General features: G+C 47.0%; 1 protein-coding gene across 1 annotated transcript in view; it reads left to right on the forward strand.

The window, feature by feature from the left end:
• LOC149356678 (uncharacterized) overlaps positions 1–12,805 on the forward strand; it is a 106,551-nt gene that overhangs the window by 23,902 nt on the left and 69,844 nt on the right. Inside the window, exon 4 of the mRNA XM_089576405.1 lies at positions 1,342–1,584. Within this exon, the coding sequence (XP_089432531.1) occupies positions 1,342–1,584 (243 nt within the window). The remainder of the gene's footprint in view (positions 1–1,341; positions 1,585–12,805) is intronic.

Consider the following 12,805-nt stretch of genomic DNA (forward strand, 5'->3'; position numbering starts at 1 on the left):
TTTGTCACTCTCGTAACCTCCGCGGCCCTTCATCCCGACTTTGTTCTCCTGAAGTTCTCTCAGAAACAGCACTCTACGACCGTCCATGCTGACTGCTGCCAGCCAGTTTAAGGGTAACACCCTAAGCACATCGCAACATTTTTGTATTGTCAAGAGCGCGAACCTCAGGCAAAGAGTCGGCATTTTGTCCTCCATCAGAGGCATGGAAAGGCATTTCGGGAAACAGTGTGTGCAGCAAAAGCTTTACTCCTTTTTTCTAGCCTGCAGGACTTGATCAACACCCTTTTGGAACGCCCTCATGTATATGGCACGATGATACTTTTGGAGCGCAGAAAATATTTCGATGCAAAAGGCCCAACACCGCAACGAAAGTGAGCCATAAAATATCGTGTAATTTTAACGAGCTCATTGAACATAAATAGGCACGAAGAGCATGTGAAGAGCTTTTCGGCTCACAAAATGAACTAACCTGACCTTATACCAAATAGACCCCGTTGCCCTCACGTGCGGCTAACCGCACATGGATGGTTCGCCTGTGTGGCAGTAGCAGAAATGTTTTTCCTTCCACGAAGATTAATTCCTGTTGGCGTTATTCCACCTGTTACAACTTTCCTTGTTTATTTTATTTTATGTGTATTTTCATAGATTTTCATGTTTCTCTGTCCATTACCGCCTCGATTAGTCACACTTACGCATATATTTTGCTGGTTCAAACACGAGAGTCACTCTTAAGATAGCATCCGTGTTCTAGTAGCGGCCATATTCAATCCTAACCTCGCACTGACTAACTGCAACGGTAAGATCTGGGCAAAAATATCACGCCACAATGAATGCAAAAGACTGCAGTGTGGTGTAGCCACTGTGAGCGCGCAGTGTCGGCAATGTCGTTCATCTGCCGGTTCACGCTACGCTCTTTGCAGTTTGCTCGCAGTAGCGAAGTCGTTATTCAGACACGGCAGCTGTGCGGGTAATTGATGGTCGCCAAGAAACGTGTTAGAACTCAACTGGATATGCATTATACTATTCATAAAACAACGCCATTGTTGTCGCTTTCAAACGAGATTGCCTTCTACTGGAACACTCAGAGAGAATGAACTTTTCATTCGATTAACATTGTAGGTTCTGTGCGCCGACATGCTACCGTGTGCAAAAAGCTACTAGTGGCTGCAGAACGTCAGAAAATCAAGCAGTGATTAGCGGCCCAGACATATCTCAGCTGTTTTTGAAATGGTCATTGATAAATTTTCAACGAGTATTTCCAAAAAATTACTAATACTAGTCTGTTCTACTGCCTCCGTCGTCTCGGCTTTCTTGCGTCCTCACTCCCCGGATGCAACGCAGCAAATCGTTCTGACCGAGCTGGCCGCCACGTTTCTGGTGTTGACCGCCGAGCAGACCACGGTCTTCGACCAGCTCGCCCTGAGGCTGCTTCAGGTGACTGGCACCCGCATGCGCAACCTGATCTTCGTGAGCTGCGCCACCAGCGCCCTCTGCACCCTGCTGACGGACGCCAACGCCTCAGTGCTCGTGGTCAGCGCCCTGCTCGCGGCCATAGTCAGAGCAATCCAGGACGACATTATCCAGGTCAGAGGCTATGCGAAACTATCATCCGCCCCATGCGCTCGCGCCGCACAAGTGCTGCTTCCTTTCTTCAACCAAGTCCGTTGGAAACAACCCGGTCACTCATTGCTTTCACTGTGAATTTTCATTGGGTACTTTTACTGCCTGACGCAGTATGTTATGGAATGGTACGGTGTTGTTCAGCCCCCCAACCCCTGGACAGAGCGGCAGAATGCCGTATCAAAAGCACGAAACACTTTCTGCATCAAACACCAAACTTGTGGCTTGGGGGTTACCTCGCCAAAGCACAATTCCGTTCTCTCAATGGTACACTACCTGAATATCCGGATTAGGCCTCCCATCTTATCTGACATCTTTATAAAGGGCGACTTTGGCTAAAAAATGTCTCCAAACAATGGAGCATAACATGTAGGTTATATCCATAATACGCGTTGAATTATTTAAGTCCTGTTAATTGTCCCTAAATCTTTTTTCTGAATGGTACAGAACCTTAACTCCGGATATCGCCTTCTGGCAATCTGAAATCATTCTTTTTCAGTGATTGGGGCTACTAAGCATCAAAGAATGCAACCTAAAAAATAGCACACACCCAGCGAAGATGTCAAATCAGTCGCGTGCTCTTACTTCTTGTTTTTTTTTTGCTGTTGTTAAGGATAAAAATTTGCCCCCGCAACAGGTTCTGAAGTGATGTCTTTCGCGTTCAGAACTACTGCATTGCAGCGCAGAAGCGACAAGATTGAGGACTTTTAATTGCGTTTTTATTCATTGGTGTAAAATTTCTTCTATTTACCGCAAGATATCTTTGGGAAGGAAGCAGCAAAAGTTCGGTTCAAGTTCAGTGTTCAAAAAGTGGCTGTTGTGGTAGTTAACGACAGAAGGTCCAGAACAATGTCAATACGGTCATGTGAAATGCCACACGTACGTAAGTAAAAATATCTGGAGCAATGAACTGATGACGGAAAATAATATTTAAAAACATATGAAGACTATCTCAAGGCGAAACAGACGAGGAACGCATTCATAATGAAGCATAGGGCATTAAGGGAAAACAAAAGATGTGATCGACATCTGCTGTGATTGACAGGGATTGACATCTGCGAACGCTGTCCTGTGATATCTTAGCCGCCACGGTGGCTCAGTGGTTATGGCGCTCGGCTACTGGCCCGAAAGACACGGGTTGGATCCCGGCCGCGGCGGTTGAATTTAGATGGAGGCGAAATTCTAGAGGTCCGTGTACTGTGCGATGCCAGTGCACGTTTAAGGACCACAGGTTGTCTATATTTACGGAGTCCTTCACTACGGCGCCCCTCATAGCCTGACATGGTTTACGCAAAAAGCATATTGGCGCTAAAAAACGGAGACAACACGCACAAGACAGGACTGACGTCAACTTCTAACTAAGTTAATTCATGGAAAAAACCGCTTAATAACCACATGAGCAGGCAAAAAGAAAAGCAAAAGCAAAACAGGTACAACAGGTGCTTTAACAAAGGCACACGTTCCAAAAGGACCAAAGCAATGATTATAACGCTGACAAAGACCCACTAAGAAAACTAATCTCTTCATCTGACAGCGACACAGATGGCTTGCTTATGTAGATATGGCCCCTCAGCTTGATGTAATATGCTTCTTTTATTTCACGCTCTAATCTGTGTTTAGGTCTTGCAATGAATTTAGTGTTTTGAAAACATGGACGGCATTTGCAGCTTTTGCTGTGAGTGGCCGTGTGGCTGCCATAACCATTTTTATAGCAATCTTGTGCTGCGTCACTCTTTCATCAAAGCACTGACCTGTCTCGCCGATATATTCCTAACCGCAGCTTAGAGGCACAACGTACACAACATCAGCCTTGCATTCAGTGGCGCGAATTTGGTTATTCTTTTTGGACTGCCTAGTAATTCTTACTTTGTTCAAGGTGCAAACGCGCGACAGCTTGCAAGGAGCAGAAAGCACCACATTAGAGAGTTTTAGTATAGCGTACGTAGACATACGCAAAGGCATAGCGTACGCTATGAAATAGCGTCAGTCGTACTGCGCATGCGCCAAACGCTATTTCAAACCGATGGCTTACGTATGTTCGCGTTACGTACGCTATTTTTCGAATTTAGCGTGCGTGCTCTTGCGTACGCCAAGAAAAATAGCGTTGTCAACATGGCGGCGCCCACGTCGCCCGCTTCGGAGAGAAAATGTCATGTTATCAGATTTTTAGGCATATTCATTTCCCTTAAATGGAACGTGTGATACTCGCTTTGCCTCCTCTCGCCGACAGCAGAACGAATGAGTCATAAACTTGCCCTATTTTGGATTCTGTGTAACGATTCCGCCGTTCCTAACTCTATCAAAACACCGCGACTGTGGATTGGCTGCTTGATTTGGATTTTTAAGGCGGAAGCCTTTAATGTCTCATCGTTGTAAGCAGCAGTTGTCGACAGAAAATGTCACGCTTTTCAATTGGTGGAAACGGTCGTGACGTCACAGTGCGCGAATTTCAAACGGGGCCAATTGTACTTTGGCTAGTAACCATGCAACCAATTGAATGGATCGTATAGTGATGCTCCAAGTAAGTGGGACTGAGCTTAGTTAATTGTTTAATTACCGAATTAGCCTAATTAGCTTTACTAGTCAGGCCATATAAATAAATAAAACCGATTAAGAAATTGGTCGAGCTCAGGATTCGAACCCCGGTCTTCGTCGTGAGAGACGAGCATGCTATCCACTCCGCCATGCCAGCTCGATGGTTTGGAATGAACAAACGCGCGTCTAGTGAATACGGTGTCTTCACTCACTCTCATCCTCCTCCATTCCCTTCCGGCGAGGTTTAGGTGTCCACCGACAAATGAGAGACAGATACATTTTCTTTCCTCAAAAACCAATTTACCGACGAGCAAGGCGTAGAATCGAATGGGCGATGGCGTTCTATGGACTCCTTGGCAGCGTTGCAAGACGCTGTCGCGTTCCACTCTTAGCGGCGAAGCTTAACATCTTAACCACACATCAGTGACCACACTTTAGGTCAAAAAAGTGCCCCCCTGAATTTTGTGACACAGTTACTGCGTAATTTCCTTTCCTCAAATACAATTTTCATTTTCTTCATTACGGCTCCTCTTTATCTATCTTCTTTCACTCCCACTTCCTCCCTTCCTCTACGGTGCGGTTCAGGTGTCCACCTAGATGACAGAGAATTACTGCGCCTTTTCTTTCCTCAAAAAGCGTTGCATTCAAAGGGCAAGGCATCGCGCCGAACGGGTGGTGGCGTTCCGTGGACTCCCTGGCAGCGGTACAACGCGCTGTCGCGTTCCACTCCTAAAGGCTAAGCTTAAGCGTCATTAATTAGCAGTTAATTAGTATTCAGGCATTAATCATCAATTAACCATTAATTAGTGATATATCATCCCTTCGTAATTAGTACTCAATTATATGTGACGCCACCAGTGCCACAGAAACAGCGAAGGTGGTGCGGGAAACGCTTCCGCCTCTACCCACTTTAGACAGTCAAAGTGCCCCCTGATTTTATGCCAAGGTAGTCATAGCCTTGCCAAAAGTAGCCGTTTAGGCTGTAGGGCAGTAGGGATCTGAGAGAGTAGTAGTACATACCATGACGTTCTTAAAAACCTTGCTCGGTTCGGTCACCTAAAAAAATTTAAAAAAAGCTAGGCCCTGCCTCGACTGCGCAGTGCGCGACTATAGTGCCTAGGCACTATAGCGCGACTGATCGGGGACGCCATGCTCCTGCAACCGGCTATCTACGTGATACGACTTGGATCAGTGTGGCCAATGCCTTGGCTAACCGCGAAAAATACGTCACAAAATGGTTTTGCATTATAACACCAGATGGCGCCACTGCAGCCTTAGCTATCGTTGCGTTCGGGGGGTTGTACGGTAAACTAAAAGTGCTCTTGCGACTTCCACAGTAAACGCCCGCTAAATGCTTGCGTATAGCGTATGTAAGCGCTCATACGCTATACTAAAACTCTCTATTGATCTTATACGTGCTGGGCACTTTCCTCACGTTGTGCGAAAGCCGATGAATATAGGGAATCGTGGGTTGTTTTTCTTTACCCTTGTTTTTTTTTACCCTGTTCACCCTTTGACTTGCGTCCGCTTGCGCTTCTTGACCAGGTTCTCACTTGATAAGGTGTTTTGGGTACCCGGCTTGGTGAATGCGTTCAGTTTGCGCATCAAAGCTCTGCATGAGATGGCACAGCAAAAATAACAACATCAGCGATAGAGAGTAGGAACACTGGTGGCGTAAAAGACTGGAGAAACTGCATGAGCTGTCAGAAAGATTAAATATAGCTTAGAACATGAATAATCTTGAATGAAGAAAATATAAACAGAATAATATTCAAGGCAAAAAAGGAAAATTATGTTCGAAACAAATGAAAACCGTTATTTAAATTAAGTATGCTAGTAGCACTGGTCACCGTCCCGATTCAAAAGGAATGTCAGTAGATCAACTTACTTACCTATGTGTCTGTATGTCTGTTTCTTTTCATTTTACATTATTTTATTGATGCGAAAGCATTACTAGGCCATGTCGGTGGGGTCGTGTCCGCAATATGTGTCGGCAGCAGTCGTGGCCAACTCAGAAGAGGTCGCGTCAAACGAGTTGTTGTAATCGAAAGAAGATGACGGGAGGATGCTGCACAAAACGAAATTTTTGAAATCGGATGAATAGTTAACTAATTAGACCAAGAATGATCAAAAAAGGGCGAGGCCAGAGCAAAAGTCGCGCCAAATTTAAAAATACCAGAAGTGTGGGCGGAGCCGACGCGTGGCGGCAAATTTGAAAGTCCGGAATGAATACTGAGATGAAACCAGGAAAAATGTGCAGTCAGTCGAAATCCAATCAATAATTAATGATTATAGAAAGTGTCAAGAGTTAATTAGGGTGGATGGATTGTGAATAAAGGTGATTTAATTATGATTTAAGGTGAATTAATATGATTTAAATGTAAATTAATGGTACATTATGGTGAATTAAGGCTGAATTCAGTTAATTACTGTAAAATATTTCGAAATAATTGTGAATGAAGTACATAATTAAGAAACCAATTAAAGACAAAAAGCAACTTGAAATGAGAAGGCGTCATTGCTTTCGCACCGACGCCTCCAATGCGGGTTGCCGCAGTGATCTCGAATTTTACCTTGAAGGCTCCAAGAAGAGCCGTTACGCATGCGTTGGCAAGAATAAGTAAACATAGTCACAATGACTGGACATTTTTTGCATTTTTATCGAACTGTGATGAGCAGGTGACGATAGCAACGTTGCTTGGAAGGCCGTTCGGGTTTGTAGTTGTGCGCGGGAAAAAATTGCGGAAGGCAACTGACACTACTTACGTGCTCTGAATGCGAAAGCACTGTCTTTTTATTTACAATTTATTTTACTCTCTCATTGTTTTCCTGCCGTGGTTGCCCAGTGGTTATGGCGCTCGGCTGCTGACCCGAAAAACGCAGGTTCAATCCCGGCCGCGACCGCTGAATTTCGATGGAGGCAAAACTCTAGAAGAACGTATGCTGTGCGATGTCAGTGCACGCTAAAGAACCCCAGGTGGTGGAAATTTCCGGATCCCTTGACTAAGGCGTCCCTCATAGCCTGAGTCGCTTTGGGACGTTAAACCCCAGAAACCAAACCAAACCAGTTTTCATTGCTTTAAATATTTTTCTGTTGCTTTCTAATGGCACACTTGCTCATCAGTGTACAGTTATAAGGCAACGCGTATCCTAGGTTCAGCTTTTTTTCGCCAAGAAGCAACGCCGTTTTGCGGGCTTAGAATTGCGTGCCCGCCTCTCAATCTGAAATCCTTGGTTCAATTCCCCAAAACCTCAGATCAGTTTTATTTTTCCTTGATGCCACGGTGACGTCATCTGGGATATTTGGGACCACTGGTGCTGCTCAGCGCCGACAACGCGTTTCCTTGCCGATAAGTCATGTAATGCTTTCGCGTTGTAAAGGAATATGAAAACTTGGCATTGCGAGAAAGTGAACGGGTAACTTGTAGCTGCTGGCCGTTGCGGTGTGATATGCGTGCGGGGGGGAAGAATATAAGGTGCTGTGCGCATATGGCTGTGATAAATGTTTTAAAGATAGGCTGGCACTGAGACGACGGGGAGATAAGGGGGATAATATGGACGCTGTTTTTAATGAGCAAATGTCAGTGTCATAAGAATACTGTAGGTAATGCTAATAGTATCTATTTACTCACACTCAAAGCCGCGGGCACTCGCCTTTATCATACCCTCAGTGATGCGAGAAGTGCTCAAGACTTTTCTCGAGCAAAAGTCACACCAAATTTGAAAATGCCAGAAGTGTGGGGCCACGTGACCGGAAGTGTGGGCGGAAGCGGCGCGTGGCGCCAAATTTGAAAGTGCGGAATGAATACTGAGATAAAACCAGGGAAAATATGCAGTCAATCGAAATCCAATCAATAATTAATGATTATCGAAAGTGTCAAGAGTGAATTAGGGTGGAATAATTGTGAATAAAGGTGATTTAATTGTGAATTAGGGTGAGTTAATTGTGAATTAATGTGAATTATTGGTACATTATGGTGAATTAAGGGTGAATTGTTGTAGTTGGTTTGGCGCCTTATCGCGATGGTTCCTTGTCAGCTATAATTAATCTCAACGCGGCCAAGAGTTGCATGCAGGATTCTGCTCGACCACCGCCGAGCAAGGTTGTTTCGATTGCCGCCGCCGAGTCATTCAGTTTTTTGAAGCGGTAGCTTCACTACTGGAAGTCTCAGGCTGAGATTGCCGTGCGTTGCCGATGACCTTCAAGGCTCGGCCAAGGTCAAACCTTCAGTTTATGTTTGGAGAACCGGTGGGTGGTCAATGGTCAGAGAAATGCTCAAGTAGTTGGACAGGTCAAGCGTCAAGGTCTTTCCAAGGGCAAGATAAGGTCAAGCCGGGGACTTCAATATCTTGCCAAGGTCAACCAAAATTTGGTCACGTTATCAACTTTGGGTTCACCGAGGAGTCTAAACGCGGCGTTTACGTGATAGGGCGTCACGTCATGCCATCTTTAACTCAGTACATGACGGAAGGAGCGCCGGCGCGCCTAGGAATATGTCGGCATACGGTTTTCACGTGTTAGGCCGTGACGTCACGACCTCCTAAACCGAGTACATAATAGAAGTAGCACCGGCGCGCCTGCACGAAGTGCACATTTGGCGTCGTCCTCGTGCTAGGCCGCAACGTCAGGGTCTACAGCAGCGGCGCGCCTGCGCACGAATTCCATATGTGGTCACGTGCTAGGCGCCTGAGCGGCAGCCTGCCTACGCACGAACTCCACATATGGTGTTCACGTGCTAAGCCGCTACGTCACGCGTTCAGGCGAGCATAAAAAGCAGCTGCGGAGTAGCCTAGCAGTCATAGCCAAGACTTTGCCAGGCTAAACCATCGTGAAGCTACCGCTTCTCACTCGGTTTAACCAAAGCTAAAGCACCGTTAATTTTATTAGCGCGAGTCAGCCCAGTAAAATTTTCTTTCAGAAGCCCTTTTTGGTGTGTTCTTTACAGCCGGGCTGCCGTCACCAGTACGCAACATCTGGTGATTGTGTTGGGTGAGGTCTAAGTTGAACTGATGCTCTTGGTTCGGCGAGACTTCCGCAGATTGGTCGGGGAAGGCAAAGACTTCTCTACCATCCGCAGTTCGTTATGAAAAGCAATCGTCGCGCCTTTGTTGAGAATTCGGTGTTCTTTGCTGAAGTTCATCACCAGCACCTCAGGTTCTTCATTCCGAAGACGGGCGATACCTCTTACGACGCCTAGTACTCAGTTCAAGAAAAGGTGTGTGTTTTTCTCGAAGATATCTTTGACGGTAGGCACCCATGGGGAAAATGACACTTGACTAGGGTGGGACGCTCAGTTTTTAACAGAGGATAATTCAGAACAACCTGGTGCTTCAGTGTTATCGTAGAAGGTATGGTATTATCCGTCGAAAGCGTGGCGAGCTTCTACTGAAGTTCGATGACTGCCTGATGTTCACTCAGGAAGTTCATACCCAAAATCACGCCGCAGGAACACTATTTCAGGACAAGAAAGGTTACGGGATAGGTGCGTCCGTTGATCGTCACACGTGGGGTGCATCGCCATGATGGCATAAGAAGGTGGCCTCCAACGATGCGGATTTGCGGGCATTCACAAGCGGTCGTCACTTTCCTGAGCTGGCCCGGAAACGGTTCAATGATGACAGAGTAGTCCTCTCCTATGTCCACCAACGCAGTTACCGCGCGACCGTCGCCAGCCACTTCAAGATCGGTTTCTCGTGTCTTCGAATTGCAAGTTGGCCTTGGTGTGCTCTCTCTGCTACTTCGGGTGCTGTGATAGTGGCCGGGGTACGCCGTTATGACTTCGCTGAGCGGCGGCGTCATTTTGAAGCCGTGTCGTGTAATGCTCGAGCTTGTCTTTGCTTGCGGCGTCGGCGCCTTCATGCGGCGTTGTCAGTGGAGGACCTTCGGCGTTTTTCTCTCGTGAGCAACCTCACCCACTAAAGTTACTGTATTCTTCGGGTATTCTTAGATTTCTCGTAGTCGCTGGCCGGGGCATGGTTGCGGAGCACCAAAAGAAAAGCCACGAAGTCCCACTCGCCTGTACAGGTAATGGCAAAGGATGTGGCTGGCTTCACCGCAGTGGAAGCAGAATGGGTCGTATGGGTCGGGGGTTCTCCATTCCTGTGCTTTGTGCTTGGTGCCGATGAAAAAAGCATGGCAGGGCGGGTGGGCGGCTATGGTCGTAGGAGTGGCACGTGAGGCTTCTGGGGTGGGCTTACGGGCCCCCTTTGTCTGCGTACCGCGACAGCGTACGTCATAGTCATGAGTTCTTGGCTAGAATACATCATCTGAGGAAAGCCCACCGACTGCTGAACTTCTTCACGAACAGCATTCGGGAGTGTTGCGAGACTCGAGGTTGCGCTGGTGTCGGCAGCGCAATTCTTCTGGACGACTTCAATATATTATCCCTCAGGTTGCAGCGGCTCGTAGGTACTCTCTCCGGGTGAACTGGAGGGGGGGGGGGGGCAAAGTTTCGGCTATTGTACTGGCGATTGTCTTCAGAGATTCACGCAGAGTCCGGCAAGAAGCTGCTCTTTGACAGCGGGCCTCAAGAATTTAACCTCTTCCTCTATCATTTCTGGGTTTCCACGACAGAACAGCCGCGTCATTTCTTCGACCCACGCTGTCCCTGTCTCTTTGGGTTGCTAGATAGAAGCCTGGAGCTGTATCTGAGCCCTTTTCTTGTGCAACCGTCTTGGAAAAGCCCTCAAGAACCCACTCTTAACTGTGTCTCAGATCGTCAAGGAGCTGTCGTGGTTCTCGTAACTCGCACAAGCAATCCAATCAAGTGTAAAAAAATTCTCTTAAGCTTCATAGCACTGTCGCCGTTGTTGTAGTCGCTCGTATTGTTATAGCCAGCCATCTGCATCTTCGCATGGTGCGGCATTAAAATTGGGTGGATTCGGAGTTTCTGGAGGACAACTGGGGCTGACCATGTTGGCGAGGTCATCGTCGATGTCAAGCCTTCATTCCCTGTTGACATGAGCAATGATCTGAACAAATATAATGTGATCAAATGACTCCAAATGAAAATCACTAGTGAATTGGGTGGGATGACGTGAGCAGGATCCCATATTGATACGCGTACTCGAGTTCTGGGCGCATTATTGTCCCAAGGAGCAAACAATGGGGGATTTCGTGGGTACCACATGGACAAGTGGGGCTGGGGCAAACCTTAGACCATCTCTGTCGGCCCCCGGAGGGGAATAAGAGGGCCAGCCCAAATTGGGCTTGCCCCTGTTGATTCGACATGGGCGTCATAGCAGTGTTAAGTGTTACATGGGCTACCGTATGCTAAATTCCTAGATCTAGACCACATCAGACCCTTTTCGGGTACTTTAGGTCAGATGAAACATCAATGCGGGCTCTATGGTCGAAAAATCTCTGATAACTCAAATGAGGCTGCCCACACGGAACCGCTGTAGGCCCCACATAGGCCATGGTGGGGCTGGAAAAAGGGCGCGCCCACATGCTCCCCACATTGGTTCCTTGTAGGGTACTTTAGGGCAGGTGGAACATAAATGTGTGTTCTGTGCGCGAAAAACCTCCTTAAGATTAAATTTTGGGCCTGCTCAGACAAAACCGCTAAGATCTCGCATCGTCCGTGTCGATGCTGGAAAGCGTGCATGCCCACGAGCTGCCCACATCGGTCCCTTGTCGGGGTCTGTTGGCTGGTGCAACACAGATGCAGGCGCTACGCGAGAGAAAATGCAGCAAGCCCAAATGGGACAGCGATGCATTGCCGGAGGCGGTCCTACATCTACTACAGCGGGGCTTAACCCACCGGCGTGGCTCCATCGTGTTATGGATGCTTTTTATGCGAAGCATATTGCTAGAGCTACCACCATGGAGGAAGGAAAAAGAGAGGAGAGGCCGTCACGTGACATTTTGTGAAGCCGGAAACAAGCTCGGCGCCATCTTGTCCGGGCTGACGTCATGCTGACGTTTCGCCGTCGCGCCGATTGCGCGCGCGTTTCAAAGCCAACGAAGGAGCGTGCTACCGCATGGGCACCGGCCCCCGCAGGTTTGCATGTACGCGGTAGAAGTTTTGACAAATGCCATTTGTTTGCAGTTGATGACTTTGTTGTAGAGCAGAAGCTTTTGTGTTGTTGTATATGATGTGAAAATATTGTAAATAGTCACGTTTTTCCGTATGAGTTGTTTTTTGTGAGAAAATAAATGTTTTTTATGAATGAAGTTCTCGGGATCCTGTGTGCATACGTATCTTTATGTAGATATTGCAGTGAACAAAACTAACCCTTCGCCTTTTTTAAAGAAGAAAAATCTCTAAGGTATTGCTTAAGCGCAGGGGGTCTTTCTTTTTACCAGCGGCGTCCCCGAAAAATACTTCCGCCTACGCCACTGGTAGTGGCTGTATTGTGAAAGAATTTTACTCATCTGCTTCGGCGCACGTGTCTACCTTGAGTTTAGAATAACCTAAGGGCGCGTGTGATCAATGAATACGTAAATTGTCGGGATCGAATTAATCGCAGGTGTAAGCAAGATGCCGGTAGAAACTACAGCGAGTGCATAAAGGTATACGCAACAATAGTCGCATATAAAATCAACGGTAAATTTCACATTCAACCGAACGAGCCCCTGCATTCTTTACTGAGTATGGCATGCAATAGCCACCAGTAGCTCAGGTTTTTTGAGTCATTTCTGCAAAAA

This window comes from Amblyomma mixtum, chromosome 3 (genome assembly GCF_055824585.1).
Source record: "Amblyomma mixtum isolate Tamu chromosome 3, ASM5582458v1, whole genome shotgun sequence".
Classification (NCBI taxonomy): Eukaryota; Metazoa; Arthropoda; class Arachnida; order Ixodida; family Ixodidae; genus Amblyomma; species Amblyomma mixtum.